This window comes from Heptranchias perlo, unplaced genomic scaffold (genome assembly GCF_035084215.1).
Source record: "Heptranchias perlo isolate sHepPer1 unplaced genomic scaffold, sHepPer1.hap1 HAP1_SCAFFOLD_468, whole genome shotgun sequence".
Taxonomy (NCBI): domain Eukaryota; kingdom Metazoa; phylum Chordata; class Chondrichthyes; order Hexanchiformes; family Hexanchidae; genus Heptranchias; species Heptranchias perlo.
In genome coordinates, this window is record NW_027139482.1 from 1 (window position 1) to 15,637 (window position 15,637).

A 15,637-nucleotide genomic window follows, 5' to 3' on the forward strand; every position below is an offset into this window, starting at 1 on the left:
ATGAGTTCCCGTGGGGCCCTGAATGTCAGAGGCCTTCCATTCCAGGCTTCACGGCTGCGAGCCGTCAAAACAAAAGAACTGACTCTTTGAGAGGAGCCAAATTTGACGAACGAGGCCTACATCAGGCTTTAACTCAAGGGACCCCATCTTTTAATTCTCTTCAAAGATAAGTTTTGAACAACATTTTGATGGAGGTTTGTCTGTGGTGGTGTGCCTGGTGCATGATGGGAAAAAAAAACAAGTTGCTTCGAGACTGCTCACATCGAGTTTACAGCCATTCGGCCCATCTGGGCTACCCCGGTGTTTATGCTCCACACGAGCCTCCTCCCTCCCTACTCCATCTCACCCTCTCACCATCTCCTTCTGTTCCTCTCTCCCTCATGTGTTTATCGAGCTTCCCCTTAAATCCATCGATTCTATTCCCCTCGACCACTCCATGTGGGAGCGAGTTCCACATTCTCACCGCTCTCTGGGTAAAGAAGTTTCTCCTGAATTCCCCGATTGGATTTATTAGTGACTCTCTTATATTGGTGGCCCCCTCGTTCTGGTCTCCCCCACAAGTGGAAACATCTTCTCTACGTCTACCCTATCGAAACCCCTTCATCATTTTAAAGACCTCCATCAGGTCACCCCTCAGTCTTCTCTTTTCTAGAGAAAAGAGCCCCAGTCTGTTCAGTCTTTCCTGATAGTTATAACCTCTCAGTTCTGGGATCATCCTTGTAAATCTTTTTTGCACCTTCTCCAGTGCCTCTATATCCTTTTTATAATATGGAGACCAGAACTGTGCCCAGTGCTCCAAGTGAGATATGGAGACCAGAACTGTGCCCAGTGCTCCAAGTGTGATATGGAGACCAGAACTGTGCCCAGTGCTCCAAGTGTGATATGGAGACCAGAACTGTGCCCAGTGCTCCAAGTGTGATATGGAGACCAGAACTGTGCCCAGTGCTCCAAGTGTGATATGGAGACCAGAACTGTGCCCAGTGCTCCAAGTGTGATATGGAGACCAGAACTGTGCCCAGTGCTCCAAGTGTGATATGGAGACCAGAACTGTGCCCAGTGCTCCAAGTGTGATATGGAGACCAGAACTGTGCCCAGTGCTCCAAGTGAGATATGGAGACCAGAACTGTGCCCAGTGCTCCAAGTGAGATATGGAGACCAGAACTGTGCCCAGTGCTCCAAGTGTGATATGGAGACCAGAACTGTGCCCAGTGCTCCAAGTGTGGTCTAACCAAGGTTCTATACAAGTTTAACATAACTTCTCTGCTTTTCAATTCTATCCCTCTAGAAATGAACCCCAGTGCTTGATTTGCCTTTTTATGGCCTCATTAACCTGCGTCGCTACTTTTAGTGATCTGTGTACCTGTACCCCCAGATCCCTCTGCTCCTCTCCCCCATTTAGACTCTCATTTTCCAAGCAGTATGAGGCCTCCTTATTTCTCCTGCCAAAATGCACCACCTCACACTCCTCGATATTGAAACTCATTTGCCACATATCTGCGGGGCCCTCCCGCGGCTGCATTCCCCGGCCTTCCGCTCCCGGATTCCCCGACCTGCGGCCGTTGGCGAGGGCCGACTCCGGAAAAGTCTGCCGGCCGGCACGTGGGTGGGACGGGGAGGTGGAGGGGGGGGGGGACGGGAAGAGGAAAATCGGCTCGCGGGTTTCAAAATGGCCGCCCTACTGGGATTCGAGGGCGGCTAACACGGTCAACAAGGAAGTCAACCAATTTGGGCTTTCCTCTGCAGTCAAAGGGGAATGAACCACCTCGGGGCCTTCTCTCGCTCGGCTGCCTTAACTCTAACGGGAAGCTTGCCGGAAGCCTTGTTTAAGGGCCTACATCACGGTGTAATTCACCTCCCCTACCCCCATTACTGACGCTTAACCCTCCCCTGTATTGACTCAGCTCCTCTGCTCTCCGACCCTTGGCGGCCTGGCCTGCAAAAACCGGCCTCGGCCTTCCCATCCAGGCTTCTCGATTTTCAGAGGCCCGTCCTGCCTCCCTCCAGTCATGTGCTGCCCTGACTCTCGGCCCTGCCCTCTCAACAATTCACCCAGCGCCTCGAACGTAGTAAAACGTCCCCAAGGAGCTTCCCTGGAGCGTAAATCAGACAAGGATTGGCACCGAGCCACATCAGGAGATATTAGGACAGGTGACCAAAAGCTCGGTCAAAGAGGGAGGTTTTAAGGAGCGTCTTAAAGGAGAGAGAGAGAGAGGCGGAGAGGTTTAGGGAGGGAATTCCAGAGCTTGGGGCCGAGGCGGCTGAGGGCACGGCCGCCAATGGCGGAGCGATGGGAGTGGAGGGGGATGGACGAGAGACCAGAATTGGAGGAACGCAGAGATCTCGGAGGGGGTCATAGAATCATAGAAGTTTACAGCACAGAAGAACGCCTTTCAGCCTATGGTGTCTGTGTTTGTCAGGGTCGGTGGGGCGGTGGGGGGGGTTGTAGGTTTAGAGGAGGTTACAGAGATAGAGAGGGGGAGGGTGAGGGCCGTGGAGGGATTTGAAAACGAGGATGGGAATTTTAAAATCGAGGCGTTTCCGGACCGGGAGCCAATGTAGGTCAGCGAGCACAGGAATGATGGGTGAACGGGACTCGGTGCGAGTTAAGGATACGGGGGGGGGGTGGGGGGGGGAGGCGGGGGGCAGCAGAGCTCTGGATGGGCTGAAGTGTACGGAGGGTGGAAGAGGAAAGGCCGTCCGGGAGAGCATTGGAATAACCGAGTCTGGAGGCAACAAAAGGCATGAGCGTCAGGGAGTGACTCTCCCAACCATGCTGGGAATCGGGAACGTGGATCTCAGCCAGTTGACCAGCCGATGGTTGACCCTTGACCTCTGACTCTGTGACCCCAGTGCGAACCCCGCCCCTCCTCGGACGGACGCTGACCGCCTCCGCCCATTGGCTGCGCCCAGGGTGAATCCCTTTGCTTTCTCTCTCTTGCAGAACCTCACCAGACTGCGGAGACTCAACCTGGACGGTAACCAGATCTGCCGAATCCCCCGACTGCCCACCACCCTCGAGGAGCTCAAGATGAACGACAACTGTGTGGAGGTGACGGATCGTCACAGCTTCCGAGGTTAGAGCCTCCGTGAGTGTGTGTGTGTGTACGTGTATGCCTTTTTTTATCATTCGTTCATGGGATGTGGGCGTCGCTGGCGAGGCCGGCATTTATTGCCCATCCCTAATTGCCCTTGAGAAGGTGGTGGTGAGCCGCCTTCTTGAACCGCTGCAGTCCGTGTGGTGAAGGTTCTCCCACAGTGCTGTTAGGAAGGGAGTTCCAGGATTTTGACCCAGCGACGATGAAGGAACGGCCGATATATTTCCAAGTCGGGATGGTGTGTGACTCGGAGGGGAACGTGCAGGTGGTGTTGTTCCCATGTGCCTGCTGTTCTTGTCCTTCTAGGTGGTAGAGGTCGCGGGTTTGGGAGGTGCTGTCGAAGAAGCCTTGGCGAGTTGCTGCAGTGCATCCTGTGGATGGTCCACACTGCAGCCACGGTGCGCCGGTGGTGAAGGGAGTGAATGTTTAGGGTGGTGGATGGGGTGCCAATCAAGCGGGCTGCTTTGTCCTGGATGGTGTCGAGCTTCTTGAGTGTTGTTGGAGCTGCACTCATCCAGGCAAGTGGAGAGTATTCCATCACACTCCTGACTTGTGCCTTGTAGATGGTGGAAAGGCTTTGGGGAGTCAGGAGGTGAGTCACTCGCCGCAGAATACCCAGCCTCTGACCTGCTCTCGTAGCCACAGTATTTATGTGGCTGGTCCAGTTCAGTTTCTTGTCAATGGTGACCCCCAGGATGTTGATGGTGGGGGATTCGGCGATGGTAATGCCGTTGAATGTCAAGGGGAGGTGGTTAGACTCTCTCTTGTTGGAGATGGTCATTGCCTGGCACTTGTCTGGCGCGAATGTTACTTGCCACTTATCAGCCCAAGCTTTGCGTGTGCGTGTACATGTGTGTGTGTGTGTGTAAGGTATTGGTGGGGAAAGAGATTGCAGACCTGGGGAGAGGAGGGGGGAAGGGGAAGGGAGGGGGAGAGGGAGAGGAGGGGGAGGGGAGGGGGAAGGGAGAGGGAGGGGAGAGAAGGGGAAGGTAGAGGTGGGGAGGGGAGAGGAGAGAGGAGGCGAGGGGAGAGGAGAGGGAGGGGGAGAGGGAGAGGAGAAGCAGCAAGCAGCAGGGGAAAAACAAACGCAGTCTGAAAAACAATGTGCTGTCGATCTCCCGGACAGCGGAGCTCAGAACCGAATATTCCCGAGGAGAGGGGAGCGAGCTCCCTGCGTCACTTACTGGGATGGCTGAGTGGCCGAGGAAACCAACACACCCCAACACATCCCAATACACCCCAATACACCCCAATACAACCCCAACACATCCCAATACACCCCAATACACCCCAATACAACCCCAACACATTCCAACACATCCCAATACACCCCAATACAACCCCAACACACCCCAATACACCCCAATACAACCCCAACACATTCCAACACATCCCAATACACCCCAATACAACCCCAACACATCCCAATACATCCCCAATACACCCCAATACAACCCCAACACATCCCAATACACCCCAACACATCCCAATACACCCCAACACATCCCAACACATCCCAATACACCCCCAACACACCCCAACACATCCCCAACACATCCCAATACACCCCAACACATCCCCAACACATCCCAATACACTCCAACACATCCCAACACATCCCAATACACCCCCAACACATCCCAACACATCCCCAACACACCCCAATACATCCCAACACATCCCAATACATCCCCAATACACCCCAATACAACCCCAACACATCCCCAACACATCCCAACACATCCCAATACACCCCCAACACATTAGAACACATCCCAATACATCCCCAATACACCCCAATACACCCCAACACATCCCAACACATCCCAATACAACCCCAACACATCCCAATACACCCCAACACATCCCAATACACCCCCAACACACCCCAACACATCCCCAACACATCCCAATACACCCCAACACATCCCCAATACAACCCCAACACATCCCAATACACCCCAACACATCCCAACACATCCCAATACACCCCCAACACACCCCAACACATCCCCAACACATCCCAATACACCCCAACACATCCCAACACACCCCAACACATCCCCAATACAACCCCAACACACCCCAACACATCCCAATACACCCCAACTCATCCCAATACAACCCCAATACACCCCAATACATCCCCAATACACCCCAACACATCCCCAATACAACCCCAACACACCCCAACACATCCCAATACACCCCAACTCATCCCAATACAACCCCAATACACCCCAATACAACCCCAATACACCCCAATACATCCCCAATACACCCCAATACATCCCCAATACAACCCCAATACATCCCCAATACATCCCCAATACATCCCAATACATCCCCAATACATCCCCAATACATCCCCAATACATCCCCAATACAACCCCAATACACCCCAATACATCCCCAATACACACCAATACATCCCCAATACACCCCAATACATCCCCAATACACCTCAATACATCCCCAATACATCCCAATACATCCCCAATACACCCCAATACATCCCCAATACATCCCCAATACAACCCCAATACATCCCCAATACATCCCCAATACAACCCCAATACATCCCCAATACATCCCCAATACATCCCAATACATCCCCAATACATCCCCAATACATCCCCAATACAACCCCAATACACCCCAATACATCCCCAATACACCCCAATACATCCCCAATACACCCCAATACATCCCCAATACACCTCAATACATCCCCAATACATCCCAATACATCCCCAATACATCCCCAATACATCCCCAATACATCCCCAATACAACCCCAATACACCCCAATACATCCCCAATACACCCCAATACATCCCCAATACATCCCAATACATCCCCAATACACCCCAATACATCCCCAATACATCCCCAATACAACCCCAATACATCCCCAATACATCCCCAATACAACCCCAATACATCCCCAATACATCCCCAATACAACCCCAATACATCCCCAATACAACCCCAATACACCTCAATACACCTCAATACACCCCAATACATCCCAATACATCCCCAATACATCCCCAATACACCCCAATACATCCCCAATACATCCCCAATACACCCCAATACAGCCCAATACACCCCAATACATCCCCAATACAACCCCAATACATCCGCAATACACCCCAATACACCCCAATACACCCCAATACATCCCAATACACCCCAATACACCCCAACACACCTCAATACACCCCAATACACCCCAATACACCCCAATACATCCCAATACATCCCAATACAACCCCAATACATCCCCAATACAAACCCAATACATCCCAATACACCCCAATACACCCCAATACATCCCAATACATCCCAATACACCCCAATACACCTCAATACACCCCAATACATCCCAATACAACCCCAATACATCCCCAATACATCCCCAATACACCCCAATACACCCCAATACATCCCCAATACACCCCAATACACCCCAATACACCCCAATACACCCCAATACATCCCAATACACCCCAATACATCCCCAATACATCCCCAATACATCCCCAATACACCCCAATACACCCCAATACATCCCAATACACCCCAATACATCCCCAATACAACCCCAACACATCCCAATACATCCCAATACAACCCCAATAAACCCCAATACACCCCAATACAACCCAATACACCCCAATACATCCCCAATACATCCCCAATACATCCCAATACATCCCCAATACATCCCAATACACCCCAATACATCCCCAATACATCCCAATACATCCCCAATACAACCCCAATACACCCCAATACACCCCCAATACACCCCAATACATCCCCAATACATCCCCAATACACCCCAATACACCCCAATACATCCCAATACAACCCCAATACATCCCCAATACACCCCAATACATCCCCAATACACCCCAATACACCCCAATACATCCCCAATACATCCCCAATACATCCCAATACATCCCCAATACATCCCCAATGCATCCCCAATACAGCCCAATACACCCCAATACATCCCAATACAACCCCAATACATCCCCAATACACCCCAATACATCCCCAATACATCCCCAATACATCCCCAACACATCCCCAATACATCCCCAATACACCCCAATACATCCCCAATACATCCCCAATACACCCCAATACATCCCCAACACATCCCCAATACATCCCCAACACATCCCAATACATCCCCAATACACCCCAATACATCCCCAATACATCCCCAATACATCCCCAACACATCCCCAATACATCCCCAATACACCCCAATACACCCCAATACATCCCCAATACATCCCCAAGACATCCCCAATACACCCCAATACAACCCCAACACATCCCCAATACATCCCCAATACACCCCAATACATCCCCAACACATCCCAATACATCCCCAACACATCCCAACACATCCCAATACATCCCCAATACAACCCCAACACATCCCAATACACCCCAACACATCCCCAATACAACCCCAACACATCCCAATACACCCCCAACACACCCCAACACATCCCAATACACCCCAACACATCCCCAATACAACCCCAACACATCCCAATACACCCCAATACACCCCAACACATCCCAATACACCCCAATACACCCCAACACATCCCAATACACCCCAACACACCCCAACACATCCCCAACACATCCCAACACACCCCAACACATCCCCAACACATCCCAATACACCCCAATACATCCCCAATACACCCCAATACAACCCCAACACATCCCAATACACCCCAATACACCCCAATACAACCCCAACACACCCCAACACATCCCCAACACATCCCAATACACCCCAATACAACCCCAACACATCCCCAATACACCCCAATACACCCCAATACAACTCCAATACATCCCAATACACCCCAATACACCCCAATACACCCCAATACAACCCCAATACATCCCAACACATCCCAATACACCCCAATACAACCCCAATACATCCCAATACACCCCAATACAACCCCAATACATCCCAATACACCCCAATACATCCCCAATACAACCCCAATACAACCCCAATACAACCCCAACACATCCCAATACACCCCAACACATCCCAATACACCCCAATACACCCCAATACATCCCCAATACATCCCCAATACATCCCCAATACAACCCCAATACATCCCCAATACACCCCAATACACCCCAATACAACCCCAATACACCCCAATACACCCCAATACATCCGCAATACACCCCAATACAACCCCAATACACCCCAATACACCCCAATACATCCCCAATACATCCCCAATACATCCCCAATACAACCCCAACACATCCCAATACACCCCAATACAACCCCAATACAACACCAACACATCCCAATACACCACAATACACCCCAATACATCCCCAATACATCCCAATACACCCCAATACAACCCCAATACATCCCAATACACCCCAATACATCCCCAATACAACCCCAATACAACCCCAATACAACCCCAACACATCCCAATACATCCCCAATTCAACCCCAATACATCCCCAATACATCCCAATACATCCCCAATACATCCCCAATACACCCCAATACATCCCCAATACATCCCCAATACAACCCCAATACATCCCCAATACATCCCCAATACACCCCAATACATCCCCAATACACCCCAATACATCCCCAATACACCCCAATACACCCCAATACAACCCCAACACATCCCAATACATCCCCAATACACCCCAATACATCCCCAATACACCCCAATACAACCTCAACACATCCCAATACAACCCCAATACAACCCCAACACATCCCAATACACCCCAATACATCCCAATACATCCCCAATACATCCCCAATACAACCCCAATACATCCCCAATACATCCCCAATACAACCCCAATACATCCCCAATACATCCCCAATACAACCCCAATACAACCCCAACACATCCCCAATACAACCCCAACACATCCCAATACACCCCAATACACCCCAATACATCCCCAATACACCCCAATACATCCCCAATACAACCCCAATACAACCCCAACACATCCCAATACACCCCAATACACCCCAATACATCCCCAATACACCCCAATACACCCCAATACACCCCAATACACCCCAATACACCCCAATACATCCCAATACAACCCCAAAACATCCCCAATACAACCCCAATACATCCCCAATACACCCCAATACACCCCAATACATCCCCAATACATCCCCAATACACCCCAATACATCCCCAATACAACCCCAATACATCCCCAATACACCCCAATACACCCCAATACATCCCAATACACCCCAATACATCCCCAATACAACCCCAATACATCCCCAAAACACCCCAATACACCCCAATACACCCCAATACATCCCCAATACAACCCCAATACATCCCCAATACACCCCAATACATCCCAATACAACCCCAATACATCCCCAATACAACCCCAATACATCCCCAATACACCCCAATACACCCCAATACATCCCCAATACATCCCCAATACACCCCAATACAACCCCAATACAACCCCAATACATCCCCAATACAACCCCAATACATCCCCAATACAACCCCAATACAACCCCAATACAACCCCAACACATCCCAATACACCTCAATACAACCCCAACACATCCCAATACACCCCAATACAACCCCAACACATCCGAATACAACCCCAATACAACCCCAACACACCCCAATACACCCCAATACACCCCAATACACCTCAATACACCTCAATACAACCCAATACACCCCAATACATCCCAATACACCCCAATACAACCCCAACACATCCCAATACACCCCAACACATCCCAATACACCTCAATACAACCCCAATACACCCCAACACATCCCAATACATCCCCAATACAACCCCAATACAACCCCAATACACCCCAATACACCCCAATACAACCCCAATACACCCCAATACACCTCAATACAACCCCAATACACCCCAATACATCCCAATACATCCCCAATACAACCCCAACACATCCCAATACATCCCCAATACATCCCCAATACACCCCAATACACCTCAATACAACCCCAACACATCCCCAATACAACCCCAATACAACCCCAACACATCCCAATACACCCCAATACAACCCCAACACATCCCAATACACCTCAATACAACCCCAATACAACCCCAACACATCCCAATACACCCCAATACAACCCCAACACATCCCAATACACCCCAACACATCCCAACACACCCCAACACATCCCCAACACATCCCAATACACCCCAATACACCCCAATACAACCCCAACACATCCCAATACACCCCAATACATCCCCAACACATCCCAATACACCCCAATACATCCCCAACACATCCCAATACACCCCAATACATCCCCAATACAACCCCAATACATCCCCAACACATCCCAACACATCCCCAAAACATCCCAATACACCCCAATACACCCCAACACATCCCAATACACCCCAATACAACCCCAACACATCCCAATACACCTCAATACAACCCCAATACAACCCCAACACATCCCAATACAACCCCAACACATCCCCAATACACCCCAATACAACCCCAATACATCCCCAATACACCCCAATACAACCCCAACACATCCCAATACACCCCAATACAACCCCAACACATCCAAATACACCCCAATACACCCCAATACACCCCAATACAACCCCAACACATCCCAATACACCTCAATACAACCCCAATACAACCCCAGCACATCCCAATACACCCCAGTACAACCCCAATACAACCCCAACACATCCCAATACACCCCAACACATCCCAACACATCCCAACACATCCCAACACATCCCAACACATCCCCAATACACCCCAGTACAACCCCAATACAACCCCAACACACCCCAACACACCCCAACACATCTCAACACATCCCAACACATCCCCAATACACCACAACACATCCCAACACATCCCCAATACACCCCAATACATCCCAACACATCCCAACACATCCCAATACACCCCAACACATCCCAACACATCCCCAATACACCCCAACACACCCCAACACATCCCAACACATCCCAACACATCCCAACACATCCCAATACACCCCAACACATCCCAACACATCCCAACACAACCCCAATACACCCCAACACATCCCAATACAACCCCAACACATCCCAATACACCCAATACACCCCAATACATCCCCAATACACCCCAATACACCCCAATACATCCCAATACAACCCAATACACCCCAATACATCCCAACACATCCCAACACATCCCAATACACCCCAACACATCCCAACACATCCCAACACAACCCCAATACACCTCAACACATCCCAATACATCCCCAACACACCCCAACACATCCCAATACAACCCCAACACATCCCCAATACAACCCCAACACATCCCAATACACCCCAATACAACCCCAACACATCCCAATACACCCCAATACACCCCAATACAACCCCAACACATCCCAATACACCTCAATACAACCCCAATACAACCCCAGCACATCCCAATACACCCCAGTACAACCCCAATACAACCCCAACACATCCCAATACACCCCAACACATCCCAACACATCCCAACACATCCCAACACATCCCCAATACACCCCAGTACAACCCCAATACAACCCCAACACACCCCAACACACCCCAACACATCTCAACACATCCCAACACATCCCCAATACACCCCAACACATCCCAACACATCCCCAATACACCCCAATACACCCCAACACATCCCAACACATCCCAACACATCCCAATACACCCCAACACACCCCAACACATCCCAACACATCCCAACACATCCCAACACATCCCAATACACCCCAACACATCCCAACACATCCCAACAGAACCCCAATACACCCCAACACATCCCAATACACCCCAATACAACCCCAACACATCCCAATACACCCAATACACCCCAATACATCCCCAATACACCCCAATACACCCCAACACATCCCAACACATCCCAACACAACCCCAATACACCCCAACACATCCCAATACATCCCCAACACACCCCAACACATCCCAATACACCCCAATACAACCCCAATACAACCCCAATACATCCCAATACAACCCAATACAACCCCAACACATCCCAATACACCCCAATACACCCCAATACATCCCCAATACACCCCAATACAACCCCAACACATCCCAATACACCCCAATACAACCCCAATACACCCCAATACAACCCAATACACCCCAATACAACCGCAACACATCCCAATACACCCCAATACACCCCAATACACCCCAATACAACCCCAACACATCCCAATACACCCCAATACAACCCCAACACATCCCAATACAACACCAATACACCCCAATACAACCCAACACATCCCAATACACCCCAATACACCCCAACACATCCCCAATACACCCCAATACAACCCCAACACATCCCAATACACCCCAATACACCCCAATACAACCCCAACACATCCCCAACACATCCCAATACACCCCAATACACCCCAATACACCCCAATACAACCCAACACATCCCAATACACCCCAATACACCCCAACACATCCCCAATACACCCCAATACAACCCCAACACATCCCAATACACCCCAATACACCCCAACAGATCCCCAATACACCCCAATACAACCCCAATATACCCCAATACAACCCCAATACACCCCAATACACCCCAATACACCCCAATACAACCCCAATACACCCCAATACAACCCCAATACACCCCAATACAACCCCAATACACCCCAATACAACCCCAATACACCCCAATACACCCCAACAGATCCCCAATACACCCCAATACAACCCCAATACACCCCAATACAACCCCAATACAACCCCAATACACCCCAATACAACCCCAATACACCCCAATACACCCCAACAGATCCCCAATACACCCCAATACAACCCCAACACATCCCAATACACCCCAATACAACCCCAACACATCCCAATACACCCCAATACACCCCAATACAACCCAACACATCCCAATACACCCCAATACACCCCAACACATCCCAATACACCCCAATACAACCCAACACATCCCCAATACACCCCAATACAACCCCAACACATCCCAATACATCCCAACACATCCCCAATACACCCCAATACACCCCAATACAACCCCAATACACCCCAATACACCCCAATACACCCCAATACAACCCAACACATCCCAATACACCCCAATACACCCCAATACAACCCAACACATCCCAATACACCCCAATACACCCCAATACAACCCCAACACATCCCAATACACCCCAATACACCCCAATACACCCCAACACATCCCCAATACAACCCCAACACATCCCAATACACCCCAATACACCCCAATACACCCCAATACAACCCAACACATCCCAATACACCCCAATACACCCCAATACAACCCAACACATCCCAATACACCCCAATACACCCCAATACAACCCAACACATCCCAATACACCCCAATACACCCCAATACAACCCCAACACATCCCAATACACCCCAATACAACCCCAACACATCCCAACACATCCCAACACATCCCAATACATCCCCAATACATCCCCAATACAACCCCAACACATCCCAATACATCCCCAATACAACCCCAATACAACCCCAACACATCCCAACACACCCCAATACATCCCCAATACAACCCCAACACATCCCAATACATCCCCAATACAACCCCAATACAACCCCAACACATCCCAACACACCCCAATACATCCCCAATACAACCCCAATACACGCCAATACACCCCAATACACCCCAACACATCCCCAATACAACCCCAACACATCCCAATACACCCCAATACACCCCAATACACCCCAATACAACCCAACACATCCCAATACACCCCAATACACCCCAATACAACCCAACACATCCCAATACACCCCAATACACCCCAATACAACCCAACACATCCCAATACACCCCAATACACCCCAATACAACCCCAACACATCCCAATACACCCCAATACAACCCCAACACATCCCAACACATCCCAACACATCCCAATACATCCCCAATACATCCCCAATACAACCCCAACACATCCCCAATACAACCCCAATACAACCCCAACACATCCCAACACATCCCAATATATCCCCAATACACCCCAATACACCCAACTCATCCCAATACACCCCAATACACCCCAATACACCCCAATACACCCCAACTCATCCCAATACACCCCAATACAACCCCAACACATCCCAATACACCCAACTCACCCCAATACAACCCCAATACAACCCCAATACAACCCCAACACATCCCAATACATCCCCAATACACCCCAATACAACCCCAACACATCCCAATACACCCCAATACATCCCCAATACATCCCCAACACATCCCAACACATCCCAATATATCCCCAATACATCCCAATACACCCAACTCATCCCAATACACCCCAATACACCCCAATACAACCCCAACACATCCCAATACATCCCCAATACACCCCAATACATCCCCAATACATCCCCAACACATCCCAACACATCCCAATATATCCCCAATACACCCCAATACACCCAACTCATCCCAATACAACCCCAACTCATCCCAATACATCCCCAATACATCCCCAACACATCCCAATACATCCCCAATACACCCCAATACAACCCCAACACATCCCAATACACCCCAATACACCCCAATACACCCCAACTCATCCCAATACAACCCCAATACAACCCCAACACATCCCAATACAACCCCAACACATCCCATCTCATCCCAACACATCCCAACACAACCCAACTCATCCTGACCCAACCCCAACACATCCCAACTCGCGCCAACACACCCCAACTCACGCCAACACAAACCCAACACACCCCAACCCACCCCAACACACCCCAACACAACCCCAACACATCCCAACCCACCCCAACACACCCCAACACAACCCCAACACATCCCAACTCACCCCAACACATCCCAACTCACCCCAACACACCCCAACCCACCCCAACACATCCCAGCTCACCCCAACACACCCCAACACATCCCAACACACCCCAACCCACCCCAACACAACCCCAACTCATCCCAACTCACCCCAACACATCCCAACCCACCCCAACACATCCCAACCCACCCCAACACACCCCAACACAACCCCAACACATCCCAACTCACCCCAACACACCCCAACCCACCCCAACACATCCCAACTCACCCCAACACACCCCAACACATCCCAACACACCCCAACCCACCCCAACACAACCCAACTCTCCCCAACACACCCCAACCCAACACACCCCAAACCACTCCAACTCAACATAACACATCCCAACTCAACCCAACACAACACAACTCACCCCATCTCATCCCAACACACCCCAACTCAACCCAACACACCCCAACTCAACCCAACACACCCCAACTCAATCCAAC

The 15,637-nt window shown here is 50.2% G+C and overlaps 1 protein-coding gene across 1 annotated transcript in view; it reads left to right on the top strand.

Moving 5' to 3' along the window:
- Positions 1-2,941: 2,941 nt before the first annotated feature.
- LOC137313318 (extracellular matrix protein 2-like) overlaps positions 2,942-15,637 on the top strand; it is a gene marked incomplete at its 5' end in the record, with an annotated part of 59,126 nt that continues 46,430 nt past the window's right edge. The window contains one exon of the mRNA XM_067979426.1: positions 2,942-3,074. Coding sequence (XP_067835527.1) covers positions 2,942-3,074 — 133 coding nt within the window. The remainder of the gene's footprint in view (positions 3,075-15,637) is intronic.